Raw genomic sequence first — 14,551 nt, 5'->3', positions numbered from 1 at the left:
TTCCTTAGTATCATCAGCCATTACAGGTTTCGTTTGTGGCACATCTGGCATGAGGACATGTAATAAGTATGCAGTACGTCCAGATTGTCAGGGTAGCCAGTCCGGTAACTAGCCGCTGAAGTTAAACTCCATTCCTCACCATAGCAATCCACTAACATCCAGCCTCGACCGATAAGCGCACCCTAATTGAATTAGCACGTAATCAGAAATGGCACATTGCGAGATACCGCTCCGATGGCTGCCGTCCTGTTGCCCCCGTAGGCATGCAGTGACCCGCTGGTCAGACCGGGAACCGACCGTTCTCTTAGAAGGATTGACGAAGCATGACGAGCTATATATTATTGGCGACCATGGGCATGTGTAATCCTAATCCTCTATGAACAAGCATTCGTGAGTTGACATGCAGAAATGCGTCGCCACAAGCACTCATGCAACCATTACTTGTCACCCGGGACGGCTCAACGGACAGGGCGTACGGGACCATGTGCACGATGCCGCCACAATGAAACCGGATACAAAAGACAGAATATTACGTACAAGGCACGTAACGACCAAGCCAAGTGCGCGGGTTAGGAAAGCAGGGTATGTGTATGTTGTTACAGGGTGGTTAACTTCGCCAGCGGCCCCTTTCCCGGGCAGTCCCTGCTCTCCCCTGCTAGAGGGGCACCCTAATCCGTCACCCCATCCGACTTCAGAATGTATTCGTTGGGTTCGGCAACTCACCACCAGCATCCAACCAAATCTAGCGGATCAACGGCGCATCAACTTAGTTCCTGGTCAGCTCGCAAGTTGATTATGAGGGTATGTGTGCATGCTTCCTGGCCATCCAACCTTCGAGCCTTCTTCTTATCTTATGCACCCATGAAAGAAGGGTTCTTACAAACCTACCACAAACGATACCGGAAACATTTCATTCAGACCACACTGTAGACCTTACCGGACCGCACAGAACGTCATATGACGGGCACAAGAACACATCAGCACACACGTGCAAATGTATAACTCGAATGTCTCTTCACACAGAGCTATGGCATCCTCCTCGCAGCCCGTCAGCATGGGTCCACCAGGAAGGGGTGCGGTGTGCGCCCATGCATTTATCCCTGCCACGCTCCTGACACGACTGAACAGATTTGCGAACTTCTCAGTGGCGGGGCCCATATAGAGAAGCACGCTTCCGTCGTGTGGATTCTGTTCACGAGTGCCCGATTGAAACTCTCCAGAGGCGCCCGAGGGTAGCTGCCTCACAAACGAGATGCGCTCCCGTAAAAAACCCCAATTCAGCACGTCGTGAAAACAGCTGTAACCTATCCCGCTCAAGAGTACCACGTGTTGTGCTTGTTCGTCAAGCGCATTTGAGTTTGCGGCCCGTGTGCTCATTCATTGGATAGTGCGACCGTCGCCCGCACTGAACCTGCTGGCGCAACCTATCAGGAGAGCGGGGGCCTATCCGGAACCCCAGTTGTACCGCATGACGGCAGTGCCTGGACAAGCCCATGGTCAAGGTGCGTGCGCACGTGATCGGTCGAGTGCATGCATGGTGCATCGCTGTCCCCCGGGTGGCGTAATAGTTTCTAGCTGTGGAAAAAGGTCCTGGCAGCAGAATGGCCCCTTGGGGCTTGACGCTGGTCCCCGTCGTTCCTCCCCTTATGCGTCGTGCCCGTCCTAGCCCACTCCAGGTGCGGGACCCTCGTGTCAGTCGTGTCGTACCCACCTGGTTATTGTCCGCTTTTGCTTCTACCCTTTCGCCTAGACCTCCTCAGTCTTTTCTTTCAGCTTAACAACCTGCGTAGTTGTATATCGTCCTAAGAAAGCTTTTGCTGCGCGTTCTTGCGTTGCTTGTCGTCGTGTGTCCCTGAACTCTTTCCGCGGTGGCAGCGAGGTGAACGTTTCTACACTGTATGGCGCCGATGATAGCTCCATCACCTATTCATACCCCCGGCGTTAACGCAGAACCAGTACCAAACCATGCATCATTACCGACTATTGCATCACCCCTTAAAGGAAATCCTGGTTGATACGATTCCGTTTGCGACGCGTAGACATGGTGCCAGCTTGATAGCCAAACAAGCTTTTCAAACGTGGCACGCATCCAGTAGCATGTCCCACGTGACTGCATATCACAAGGGTGTTCATGTGCCTGAATTACATTCTATAACACTACACCGTCTATTGACCGGCATCGGAACTACAGCGACGCCATCGCAGAAGACAGGTTGGGCGGTCTGGTGAGGCAGCAAGGCCGAAACGTGGCAAGCCCAGGGACAAGATCAAGAAGTGCAACGTCCTCTTAGATTCAAGCACCTGGCAGCCTCTCCGTGCTTTCGTCTGGGCCTTCGGCGCAACATTGCAGCTGCCCAAGGCAGATATATGACCCACGGGGCAGGGACCCAGTTTTCTCCAACTATATGCAAATGGTGATATTTTGAGCAAATAAGTGGTGGGATATGATATGATAAGCTTGATCTGAATTCTGACGGTGTTGACTCTTGTGGTTCACTGAAAAGGGAGGGCCTGAATTCTCTCTCAGGCGTAGTAACCCAAAGCTCTCGTAAAAGTATAACATTATCATAAGCTTATGTCCAGGCTTACACCTATCAGATGGCAGGGCACCGCTCGCGGTCGTACAGTAATAGCTAAGAATCGCCGGCGTGCTGTAAGGTGACATTTTTAGTTATCGCCCGTTCAGTGTGGTGCAGTTACGATTATTCCTTACGAAGCGCTTGTGCCAACTAAGCTTAGACTGCATGTCCCGACAAAAGTTCAGGGCTGACGCCTGGCCCTAGGCGGTCTTTAGTTAACTCAAGAGCCGCTTATAGGTATTAGAGCAATCATGCCTGGACCGGCTCCAGCCAAGAAGCCCCTGGAAAAGGTCTGCAAGCCGCGCGACGCAGCCTTGCTCCGGACTCTGGCTCATTTTCCGAAATGGTCCTGGCGTTGCAGGGGAAGGGCAAGAAGAAGGTCATTGAGCAGGCGCAGGCTGTGGACTATGTTCCTCCCCCGCCCCCTATGCCCGGCGATGAGGCATTCGCCATGGTGCGTACGCGCGGGAGTTGTATGGAGTGTGCTGACCTGCAGGGACTGACGACATGTCTGCTTCGTCATCGCAGCCAATTCGTGAAATCGTTAAGCCGGATAACCAGCTGAAGTTGAGCGAAGCGGACCTCAATGAGGAAGTGGCGAAAATGCTGACAGCCAACAATCCAGCGGCACCAAAGAACATTGTTCGCTTCAACATGAAGGACAAGGTGTATAAGCTGGAGCCGATGGTGGAACAGACCGTTGTACACTACGCTACCGACGGTTGGCTCCTCCACAAAAGCTCCGACGAAGCCAAGCGCCAGCTGGATATGGAGAAAATGGAGCAGGAGGCGAGTGCCCGCTTCCAGGCCGACCTCGATCGCGCTAGCCACGAGCATAAGGAGCACGGGGACGTGGAGCCCCCGGATGACTCCCGACAGCTGCGCAACCAGTTTAACTTCAGCGAGCGCGCCGCACAGACGCTCAACTATCCTCTGCGTGAACGGGAAACTTTCACGGAGCCTCCCCCAACCGCTACGGTGTCAGGTGGGAGCTCGGGGGCTCCTAAAGCCGCGCACGGCATGCCCGCGGCACGAGTATGACCGCACCATTCACATTGTCCTGCATTCATTCAAGCTATGAGCTACCGCCTTTCCTATGCCTTTCCTGAAGCCCCGTTGCACACCACGGAGCCCTCCTAACCTGATTACTCTGGTGATAAGCAATTCGGACCCACGCGCGGGCACGCTGGACCACGTGCTTCAACCAAGGGTGATGCATTAAATACTGTGCGGTGCAACGTGTGCGGCAGGGGTTTGCATGCAATGGGAGATATATGATGAGTACATTAAGGACCTGGAGCGCCAGCGGCTGGATGAGGCGGCGAAGACGCGCGGTGCCAAAAAGCACCAGGCGGCGACACAGCACAGTGGCACAGCTTCCAAGCAGCAGGAGCATGTGCCCACCCTGCAGAGCCAGGCACTGCTGCACAGCCTGGGCACGCTAGACCGCATGGTGAACCAGAACATGTTCGAGGAAGTGGCCATGGACTTCAAGTATTGGGACGACGCATCAGATGCCTTCAGGTGTGTGCGAGTACCCTATACTGGATAAGTGATATATCCACTGGTGGTCGCAGGCGGTAACGAGGGTGCGAGGGTTTCCGTGAGGCAGCGGGTGCCTACACTGCGGCAAGCACCAGCACCAGCAGCTGGGTTCTGCAGCAGGGGGACAGGGGCTATACGGGGTCGGTAAGAAGAGCAGGGGATAACTGGATTCCGGTTGGAGCTGTCAGCTGAGAGGAGGATGGGTTGCTTGCGTTTGCTCTGGTATCCTCCGAGGCATGGTGTCAGAGAAGGAAATGTTGCAGAAGAGGGCTGGAAATGCACCCATTTTGTTCTTAAGCGTATGCGTTGGCAGCTGTGAAAGATCCGGCGGCGCTGTGCTTCGCCGTTGCCGAGGCTCTGGAATCGACGGCTGCCATTGTCTTATGGCGTGGTGGCATTGTTAAGACGTAGTCCCAGCTTTCGCCACCGCACGGGCAGCCCGTATGTCCGCACGTTCTGTGTGCTGCCGGACGGAGTTTAGCCAGGGAGGGCACCGGCATATCCGTAACAGCAACCTGGTGGGGGTCTTAAATGCGCCACAATACTCTAGCAGCTACAGCCGCCGCCGCACGCTGCCCGCTTCTGTCAATCCTGAGGCTGGTGCTTGACCCCGTACCGGGGTTACGGCACGGTTATGGCCTTACTGAGCACCAACGCTCGCTTGCCGACAAGGTATTTAGCAGTGCCATGGTAATTCCGTTTGCCCCGCGGGGCACCACTTATGCCGCAAAATGACGATTGGGCATGCCCCACTTCCGGTGCACAGTCGCGCACATGTACCCGTTGTTGTCCTCCAAGCCCGGTCACAGCCGGGCCTTCCGGCTGATCCACCCGTTCATCTGCGCCTCCTGACCGTGGGGCCGGTCGCGTATTGAGGCTGTGCTGCCCCAGGTAGCACCTCAGGCACGTGCGCCCGCGCAGCAATGTACCCTGATAGACCCTTATTGCCATGCTGGGCGCAGCCGCCATGCACTCGTCCAACGGTTGCCTGAAGCGTCAGGGCGGGTGACCGGGTGACGGAAGTTGCCCAGGCTGGTGGAGTCCTGACGTGGAGCGCGGTACCGGGCCGGGGCCCTTCGGGGAATTTACTTTTTTGCAATAGACCCCACCTTGAAGACCCTGTTACTGTTACAATCCTTTACGCACGTACCTCCAAGACCTGGTCAGGGTCTGGTCGTCTTTTCCTCTTAACTCTCCGCGGTGTATATGGATTTGGCATGGGAACCAACGAATCCGTTTGCCATATGCGGACGGCCTGCTCTCTCTCACGCGCCACCATGCACATTTGCACTAGATGGGATTGTTACCCTGCCTGTGCAATGGCATTTCTTATCCACGGACCTTCACGAACCCCACTGCTCCACGTTGTCCGTCGCCCACGTAGACCCGGGGAAGGCTCCCTGCTGCCACTGTGGAAATTCGCGTCAGAAAAGTCCAAGCGGCGACAGGTCACCAGCATCTGCTGGAACCCCATGTATGACGACATGTTTGCGGTTGGTTACGGCAGCTACGAGTTTCTGAAGCAGGCCAGCGGCCTCATCAACATCTACTCGCTTAAGAATCCATCCCATCCCGAGTACACCTTTCATACCGAGTCGGGCGTCATGTGCGTACACTTCCATCCGGAGTATGCCAACCTGCTGGCGGTGGGGTGCTACGACGGCACCGTGCTGGTGTACGACGTACGGCTCAGGAAGGACGAGCCGATCTACCAGGCGTCCGTGCGGACGGGCAAGCACAACGACCCAGTGTGGCAGGTGGTGTGGCAGGTAAGGGCGAAAAGGAGGACGCGAGGATGACCGCCGGCTGGTGTTGGGGATGATGACAGCGGCCGAGGACGGAGTAGGGGGCCGCATGTGGTGGTGGCGCATGTGGTGGTGGCGCATGTGGTAGGGCCCATGTCAGTGAGTTGGGATGTGGCATGTGGGGTGGAGCTTTGTGGGATGAGCATGGAAACAGTCTCCAGCAGCATCGCGAAGCTGCTGGAAGGGAAGGAGGCATTCAAACTTCATTCCATCTCTTTGCTGCTGGTAACAGCTTCGTACCGATAATGCACCGCCATCGACGTCTTACTCCCTCTCCCTGCCCGCTCCTCCACCTCGTCTGCATGAATTTTGCTTGCCCCAGGTGGATGAGGCCCAGAAGGCTCTCCACTTCGTGTCCATCTCCAGTGACGGCAACGTCAACCTGTGGACGCTCACCAAGTCGGAGCTCATACCCGAGTGTCTCATGAAGCTGCGAGTGGTGAAGGCAGGGGAGACCAGTGAGGAGGACCCCACAGCGTCGGGGCCGGCGGGGGGTTGCTGCATGGACTTCTGCAAGGTGCGGCCCTCGGCCTCTTGACCATGTCAAAATACACCAGGCGAGGGACTGCCCTCACCTGTGCGTTTCGCGTTTTGGGTCTTGTAAGGGCACAAGTCTTTCTTCTTACAAAATATGCGCGGCCACAAAGGATTGGGAACAATGGCGGGTGTCATTAGAGTGGGACGTCTTCCTCATCCAAGGGCACAGTTAGGTTCTGGTAGAGAATGGCAAAATAAAAAGGTTGCTGCGGAACAAGCTCTCGGCAGGCGCTGGCTGCTCAAGGCTTGGTGGGCTAGGACGGCAGGCAGTGCGGCGACTTCATTTGTGTTGAGGGCTTAGCTGCGCAGATTCAGCCACAACCTGAGCGTAAACGTTCTGGATAAACTACTTACAAATGCTGTGACGTCTCTTGCGCATTTCTTTTACTTCCTCCTACCAATTGTTCCCTCCGCCATTCCCACCATTCATGCTGGTGTGTACGCTGCGACCCGCCATCCTCGCCCACCGCGTTCCCCACAGATGCCCGGCCAGGAGTCTATCTACCTGGTGGGCACGGAAGAGGGCGCCATCCACCGCTGCTCCAAGGCCTACAGCTCCCAGTATCTGTCCACCTACGTAGCGCACCACCTAGCGGTCTATGCAGTCAGCTGGAACCACATCCACCCCAACATGTTCCTTTCGTCCTCCGCGGACTGGACAATCAAGCTATGGGACGTGCATGACTCCAAGCGGCCCGTCATGAACTTCGATCTGAACGACTCAATCGGTGATGTGGCTTGGGCGCCCTACTCGGCCACGGTGTTCGCGGCGGTTACCGACGACGGGCGGGTGCACGTGTTTGACCTGGCGCAGAACAAGCTGCTGCCGCTTTGCAGTCAAAAGGTGGGTTGAGCGTTTTAGTTGTGGACGAATGGGCGTTAGGATGAAGGTGAAAGATAGGAGAGACGCAGGTGGGACATTGAAGGGGAGGTGGGGGTTGGAGGCGCTTTGGCTGGCTTTGGGATGAGTTAGGAATTTTGCGGGGCCTACATGCGGGTTTCAGGTATGGGGTCAGCTTTCCATTTTTAGCACCTCAAGCGGCTGACAAGCTGTTTTCACGTGTTTTGTCGTGGCATGCAGCGCAGCGACATGCACGTGCGTCATGGTTGTATTCTCCGCTTCCTGCATGCATGGCATAACTCTCGCCGCTGCTCTTCTTTCGATGCTATTCCGTCGTCCTCTGCTTTCTGCAGGTGGTTAAGAAGGCCAAACTGACCAAGTTGGTGTTCAACCCCAAGCAGCCCATCGTGCTGGTGGGTGACGACAAGGGCGCCGTCACTTCCCTCAAGCTCAGTCCGAACCTGCGGATAACGTCCAAACCAGAGAAGGGACAGAAGTTCGACGACCTGGAAATTGCCAAACTGGACGCGGTGGTGGAGATTGCGCGAAAGAGTGACGCGGACCTGGGCAAGCACTAAGACAGGAAATGGTGGACAGGCTGGCCAGTGCGGAGCGGAGCGGTTTGAACCTCGGCTCTTCCTGTGTTGGAAGAGCGCGGGTGTTACATCGTATTCCGGTTAGACGGCCGGTGTGACCTTGGACCTTGAACGGAGGTCAACATAGTTGGGGAACTGGAAGCGGCGCTTTCCCACGGGACGCTGTCCACAGCTAGGTGGTGACAAGGGAGGGAAGTCGGGAAGGCGCACCCCGGGGCAGGGTGTTCTGTTCCCGCGGCTTTCGTTGCATGCGTTGCCGCGTCTTCGCCCAGGTGCAGCAGCCCAACGTAGGAGGGCATGCTCTGGACTAATGTCGTACTATGGCCTTGCTAGAATGGTGGATGCATGTGACCGTGTAAAGTCTACCAGCACGCGACCACGGATATTATGTGCATTTTCTGAACTGATTGCGGCAGTGTGGGATGCGGTGATATCTATCTGCCTGCCCCTTGGCTGCGTGGACTTATGTATGTCTGGGAGCTGGCGTCCTGTTGGCTCCAGGTCGTTGGACAGGGAGGCTTGCTGTTGCGTTTAGGTTAAGGAGGGTAGCTCTGCCTATACCATGCCGAGGTTGGACCTGCTGCAGACCCGGTGTGGCCCCCTGGTACATGATGGCCAGATTGCACATTAAAGCTGGAATTGGTGGAGGGTACGTGACCAGCTGACACAATGACAGAGCAGATGGCGTTCATATACGTCTGAAGGTTTCTTTGGGACGCTGTGCACTTGCTGCTTAAATCTGGCAGCTCAGCTCCTGCACATTTGTAAGGACGGTTGGTTACCCGATTACGTTTCTGCAGGGTGTTGCAATTGCTAACTTAAAGAGCACGCGCAGAACGGAGCATGCGTGCCCATATACTGATCCGTGGCCATAGGCGTAACCTTTTGAGGCAAACCAGCCTGATACCGCGGGACGCTCCCTCCTGGTTGCTTCCGCTCATTTGGCTTTCATCCTTAGTATTAGACTGGAAAGAGGAGACGTAAAGGGAGAAGTATCGCCATCGGAATCTAACACCCCAGAGGCAGTAAGGCTTTTGAAAGGGGCCCCTACAGCCAACCTTGCCGTGATGCCACAAATGCGGCTATCAAAACTCGTCCAGCACCGGCTGTTTACCCTCCGGCCCCATATGGGCGCATCCGTTTCTCAGCCCAGTTCAGCTAATGCAGCGTTAATCACAACGGGACAGCTTCCGCAGCCCTATTTTATGCCAACGTTGCGATGTGCAGATGTGCTGTTAGGGATCTGCTGTGTTTCTTTTTTGACGCCTAAGACTACAACCGATGATCCCAGTGTGATAACGAGACTGCAACAAGAACCGCATCGCATACACACCCTCACAAATACTTCCAAATCCGAAACAAGCAGTCCTCCCAGCTTTTGACGACAACCGAAATCAAGCTCGTAATGCTCATGCACTGAATGCATGACACGGCAGTCATGTGGGCGCTGCCACAATCTGCCCAACTTCTAACCTACCCGACCCACAATGAGTACTTCAATACAAATAAAGTACCTATATTATAGGTACAACGCAGCTCTGTAGTCGTTGAATCCCGCCGGCACGCAAGGCTAATCAGGACGACCTCCCCGCACTGCCAACCAGTTCAGAAGGTTTGCACCCAATGCCATCATACCAACAAGCTACAAAACATGCTTCAGACGAAAAAGAGCTGCGCAGCTGCTCCCACGCACATCATCACCTGGGCGTTGAGACATCCACACCTTTAAAGGAATCTTTCGACAGGTACCACCGGATAGATACCGACGGTCTCTCGAGATCAGATGTAAAGCACATGACGCTCAGACCACATCCACATGCATGTGTTTGCCTAAAAAAGGTCCATGCGCATAATTTTATGCCTGGCAATCAAAGCCAGGCGCAATGCACTGCTGCTTTCGGTTTTCTTGCCGTTGTCGCAGTCAGGGCTGATGGTTATTCACAGCTCGCAATAGACGCCCTGCATCTTGTAGCCGCGCGCAGCTGCCTTCTCTGACCATTCCTTGCCAGCGCGCACGTCCTTCTGACACCCGTAACCCTCCTGCAGACCGCGGCAGAATCGATGGGAAGATGCCAAAGGTGGCGGAAGCCCAGTGGTAAAGGCGGCGGATGCCCAGCAAGGCAAGTTGGCAGGTACACACATTACCCCGCGCTTCATCCCCGCACGCTATACTAACTACCAAAAGGGGTAAGTGCGTGCACATCGAGTCATGCAATACTTGAAAGACCGTCCTCATGTTCTGCATTCAAAATCGTTCAGAGCGTATGTTGCAGCATTAATCCGGCAGATCAAACAAAGGAAGGTCGGAGGAGGCTTAGGGAACACGGTTATCTAAACTTATGATGTGTCTGCTCAGGTCAAGACTTGCACAGTAGGAGCACTCCAGGGTTCAGATGCCCGCCCTAAGCTACAGCTCCATACTGGCTTGAGGGGTACCAAGCTGCTACGCCCGCCTGCCTTTCTGCAAAAGTGGAATGCACCAGCCACAAAGTACGTAGATTGCATCCGTACACGCTTGCCTGCAATCTACGGAAACCCCCTGCATCGCTGAATGGATACGACCCAAATGCTTCCCTACGGCTTACCGTGTAACGGCAACTTGTCACGCGTCACTTGCCCCGACTTGCCGCCCCCCGACCTCCTTACCTTGTACATCTCCCCCAACAAAGCCTGCTGCTTGACATCACCCCTCTGAGCTTCCAGGAGCGTATCCTCAAACCAGCGCTTCACAGCCTCCTGTACCACGTACTTCAACGGTATCGGTTCAGGTTGCATCTGCTGTTGGAAAGGAACCGCTTGCGCCGAGCCTGGTCGTTCAAGTTCCGCAACTGTACGCTTGTTGCTGCTCTTAGGGCGCCCTAATGAGCCACCGCGTAACAAAGCGAAATGTCGTTGCCACGTAACAGTGAAAAAGATGAGGATAAAGACAGCGTCGACACAGGAGTGAATAAGCAGCTCAGCAAGAGGTGTTGTCATCCAGACGTTGTCAAAGCTAATAATACAATAACGGGCAGATGGTCGTTGGCCCAAGGGCCGCTAACAGACTTCCGCTCGTGCGTGCTGGGCAACTATGCAGGTTTCCACAACTTACCAGAAGGATAATTAGAGCTGGACATAGGCCGCGTCGGAACACCTTTCACGTTCGCCCGGGTCTGCGGCACGGGCTGCAGGGAACTTTGGAGCATGTGCTGTGGAAATATCGTAGTTAAGACTATAAGGGTGTTATCCACAGGGAAAAAAGATGCTTATTGCTTGCGCTTCTCCGACGCACAAACGACCTAAACGTTATGCCTGTCAGGTTTGATGCAAAGCTAGCTCTTGTCCCGTCAATCTCGTCTTGTAAGCAGAACCAAACTTATGGGGTCCTAGATCGTCTTGGGCCGTTTCACGACTTTACGGACATCGTACGGCTTTCCAGTGGAGCAATCCCGGGTGAATCTTTGGTTCCAGCCCGTCATTACCACTTCTTCCAATTATTCCATATTCACTGATCCCAAGTGGACTTCTCGCTGCCAGCATGGTGACAGCGCCCGTTCCGTCAAAACTCACTGCACGCTTAGGCTGCCCGCCTAAACGGACGCTAATTACAGGAAACCATTCCCAGGCCCGTAACCGTGCTAAGACAGCAGTCAAAACAATAATCCGTTCAAGCGAGGCAGACGAACCCAAAGGCAAGTGTGTGGCAGGTCGGTGACATACCTTCCGCGTCACGTATCTTACCTGGGTCGTTCCTTGCACGCAGGTGGCGATGGAGGCCTTAGCGGCATATTCAATCAATTCATCTCCCTCAAGGTAGGATCCGCTGAGGCGCACACGCGAAAATCCAAGCGGTACGGCACGCGGTGGCTCCGAATCCTTACCGCATAATCCCGTGAACATGCTGCCTGACATTGCCACGCGCCGATTGCCGCCAAAATCCCTTTTATCCCCCTTTTCGCTCTCGCTGAAGCTGCTTTCCCTCCTTTCCCCGCAGGGGATCAAGTCGCCTGCGGCTGCGGTGCAGCAGCTGAACCCATGTACGGTGGGGAAAGATTGCAGTACGGCAATTTCGCATGCGAACCGCTGTTGGTTCTTTTACCATGACCAAATGCATTCTGTTGTTGGATTTGATGTTGGGACGTTGACCTATAAGCTACCACGAGCAGGGACGGTCCCCTTGTGCAGTTGTAGCCGGTGATGGCCGTAGCGAGCTCTTCCTCCCTCAAACCTTTCAACCTTCTTCCCTGACACCTTCCGCTGTCCCTTCCCCTTCCCCGCCGCATGTCAGCCCCGTTGCTGCCTCCAACGGCGGCTCTGGAGCAGGCGATGACGATGCTGCAGGTGCGGGCCCCCCTCCGGGTTCCCGTATGCGGGTTGACGTGTCCGCGCGTCCTGAGGCGTTCTTGGACGCCGGTGGTGTTGGGCACTTGAGGAAGTGTGATGGCGCCAAGCAAGGCCAGCCACGCAGTAGGGTAATCCAATCTCTGTCCGGCTGCTGCTGGGGGCTGACCCGACCAGCTGGGCCAGGGCTGGGCCCGCATGTCTCCCCCACCCCACCCCACCCCAGCTGGTCAGGGTTTTCGCGTTCCAGGTTGGATTGTATTCTTCCCCTACTTCGTCTTAGCACCTCCTGTTGCGTCTTTCTGGCGGTCGGTAGGACTGCCAGTCCTCCCTTCCGCCGTCAGCAGCCAGCTGCTTTGGGCCATGGTATAGCCATCCATTTCATAGTTGTTGGTTGGCTCGCGTGTTAATATGTTGGTTGCGTGTCGGTTACGTTCGTTATGTTATGATGGGGGGTTGTACTAGTGGAATCTTCAACAATGATTAGCGGCAGTTTGCGTCCCGCCATATCCCGCCATATTGCCTCACCTCCGCCAAGTTCACGTGTACACCAGCACCGCATGCCGGGGACTGGCATTCGTTGCAACGGCCTCAACAACAATGGCAACGACAATGGCAGCTTCCATCGTCACACATTCTCCACCATACATGTGGCTCTCCCTCTCCTCTCTCTTCCTTCTCACATACACACACGCACACACGCGCGTACTGAACACCACTTCCGATGCGGAGTTCTACTCCAGGGCGCAGCAATTTCCAAATCCCCGCCTTTACCTCCACACGGTTTCCGGTCCCCGGCAGTACACATTACCCCTTTCCCCGAGAGACTGTTGCGTTCTTTATTGATTACCATCCCCGAACCCCACCCCATCCCTCTTCGCTTTATCTTGGTTTGCAGTGCAACGACTGGCCGGAGCCCGACTCCGGGGTGCAGGCGGCATTCAACTTCACGATACCCGCCGCCGAGGGACCTGTGAGGCGGGGGGTGGGGAGCGGATGGGGCCCCGGGGGGAAACGTCGCGGGATGGGGGGATACTGGTCGCGGGATGGGGACGGGATGGGGGCCAGCAGGGGTGTCTGCTTTGGGACTTCCAAACACGACACCACAGTGCGCCTCTCACGTGCGTCTCACTCCTCTTGCTCCCTACGACCCAACCCAACCGTAGCTCCCTTGCTAACCCCCAACTCCTAACCAACTAACTGCAGGAGGCGGGTGCCGTGCGAAGTTGGATGGCTGGAGAGGAGTGGCTGTCCTGGCCGCGCTTTCATGCCATGCTGCATGTGTCGTACAACCCGCTAATCAACTGTGACCAGTGGCGTGTAGTGTCGCCGCTGGTGTTCCCGAGCGAGCGGTACGACAACAAGGCCGTACAGGCAGTGGAAGTGCGGTCGCGGCCGCGCCAGCCATGGCAACCGGAGGCGGAGCGGTCTAATTGCAGCCGCACGGGTAGTGGCACCGAAACCAGGTCCACCAGTAGCGCACTTCGATCGTACACATACACGTTTTGTTGGGAGCGCGTGGAGAGCGGTGCTTTCAAGGTGAGGCTGCTGCGGTGCCGTGTGTGTGCGTGTGTTGGACTGTTGGCCTTCCTGACAGCCGCCATCCTTTCCTAGTTTTCCTAGGTGTGGAGGTCCTTGTGTTGCAGCCTCCCGAACGCCGAACTGGTTAGGTCAGCTTGCCTGCAGGGACAGCTTGCTTCATTGCATGTGTCGATTCCACCATGTCGCCATTTCTGTGTGGCGGTGGCGGCTGTAAGGGGCGGGAGGCGGTACCGGGTACAGTGCATTGGGGGTGAAAGGTTTCCTAAGCATGTACTTGCATGCACACGCCACCATTTCAAGATCTCGCTATCATTGTCCTCCCCCGGTTAAACGCTCATGGCCAATGATGAAACTCCTGCTGAAGGTCCACCACACTTTCCTCTTCTTATTTCTTCCCATTCTTCGTACATGGTGTACCTGCCCCGCACATACATACATGCATACAGGACTGCTGGCTCATATCAGGCGTCCGTGTTGGGAACTACGCGCTTTGAGAGGGATGATGTGAGAGGATGCTGCCGCCACACCGCACCACATAACGCCACGTCACACACGCCGCGCCACTCATTCCAGTTGCCAAAGGGAATAGGAAAACTCCAGCAGGCGATCCTGGCACTGACCACGGCGCCGGGCCAATGACAGGAGCCAACATCATGTATGTCTCCTCCAATCTGAGCGAATGCATGGGACCCATCCCGGGGTCACTCGCCAATGGTACGACTCCCATGCCGCCAGCCAGTCTTGTGGCTCCGGCCGTTCACCCCCATATACACACATAGGGCCCAC

The 14,551-nt window shown here is 55.7% G+C and overlaps 4 protein-coding genes across 4 annotated transcripts; 3 read left to right on the top strand and 1 right to left on the bottom strand.

Moving 5' to 3' along the window:
- Positions 1–376: 376 nt before the first annotated feature.
- On the top strand, positions 377–2,371 carry VOLCADRAFT_91368 (uncharacterized protein; the record flags this gene model as incomplete). The annotated part of the gene is made up of 4 exons (XM_002950859.1): positions 377–390; positions 1,348–1,502; positions 1,667–1,676; positions 2,206–2,371. The coding sequence occupies 4 exons, from the start codon at positions 377–379 to the stop codon at positions 2,369–2,371; spliced, it is 345 nt and encodes a 114-aa protein (XP_002950905.1).
- Positions 2,372–2,746: 375 nt separating this feature from the next.
- VOLCADRAFT_81277 (uncharacterized protein) lies at positions 2,747–8,696 on the top strand. The gene is made up of 8 exons (XM_002950858.1): positions 2,747–2,869; positions 2,941–3,033; positions 3,108–3,564; positions 3,830–4,103; positions 5,509–5,893; positions 6,252–6,446; positions 6,948–7,310; positions 7,661–8,696. Exons 1-8 carry the CDS (start codon positions 2,831–2,833, stop codon positions 7,883–7,885), a joined length of 2,031 nt encoding a protein of 676 aa, XP_002950904.1. The 5' UTR covers positions 2,747–2,830; the 3' UTR covers positions 7,886–8,696.
- A 205-nt stretch (positions 8,697–8,901) lies between these two features.
- On the bottom strand, positions 8,902–11,238 carry VOLCADRAFT_120924 (uncharacterized protein). The gene is made up of 3 exons (XM_002950756.1): positions 10,995–11,238; positions 10,550–10,761; positions 8,902–9,943 (listed from the first exon to the last, which is right to left on the bottom strand). The coding sequence occupies exons 1-3, from the start codon at positions 11,086–11,088 to the stop codon at positions 9,842–9,844; spliced, it is 408 nt and encodes a 135-aa protein (XP_002950802.1). The 5' UTR covers positions 11,089–11,238; the 3' UTR covers positions 8,902–9,841.
- Positions 11,239–11,420: 182 nt separating this feature from the next.
- On the top strand, positions 11,421–14,259 carry VOLCADRAFT_117703 (uncharacterized protein; the record flags this gene model as incomplete). Its single annotated transcript, XM_002950857.1, has 7 exons — positions 11,421–11,589; positions 11,646–11,695; positions 11,877–11,919; positions 12,171–12,223; positions 13,122–13,196; positions 13,430–13,762; positions 14,212–14,259. 7 exons carry the CDS (start codon positions 11,421–11,423, stop codon positions 14,257–14,259), a joined length of 771 nt encoding a protein of 256 aa, XP_002950903.1.
- Between the last annotated feature and the right edge of the window lie 292 nt (positions 14,260–14,551).

Source organism: Volvox carteri, assembly GCF_000143455.1.
Source record: "Volvox carteri f. nagariensis unplaced genomic scaffold VOLCAscaffold_20, whole genome shotgun sequence".
NCBI lineage: Eukaryota > Viridiplantae > Chlorophyta > Chlorophyceae > Chlamydomonadales > Volvocaceae > Volvox > Volvox carteri.
This window is presented reverse-complemented; position numbering and strand designations above follow the sequence as displayed.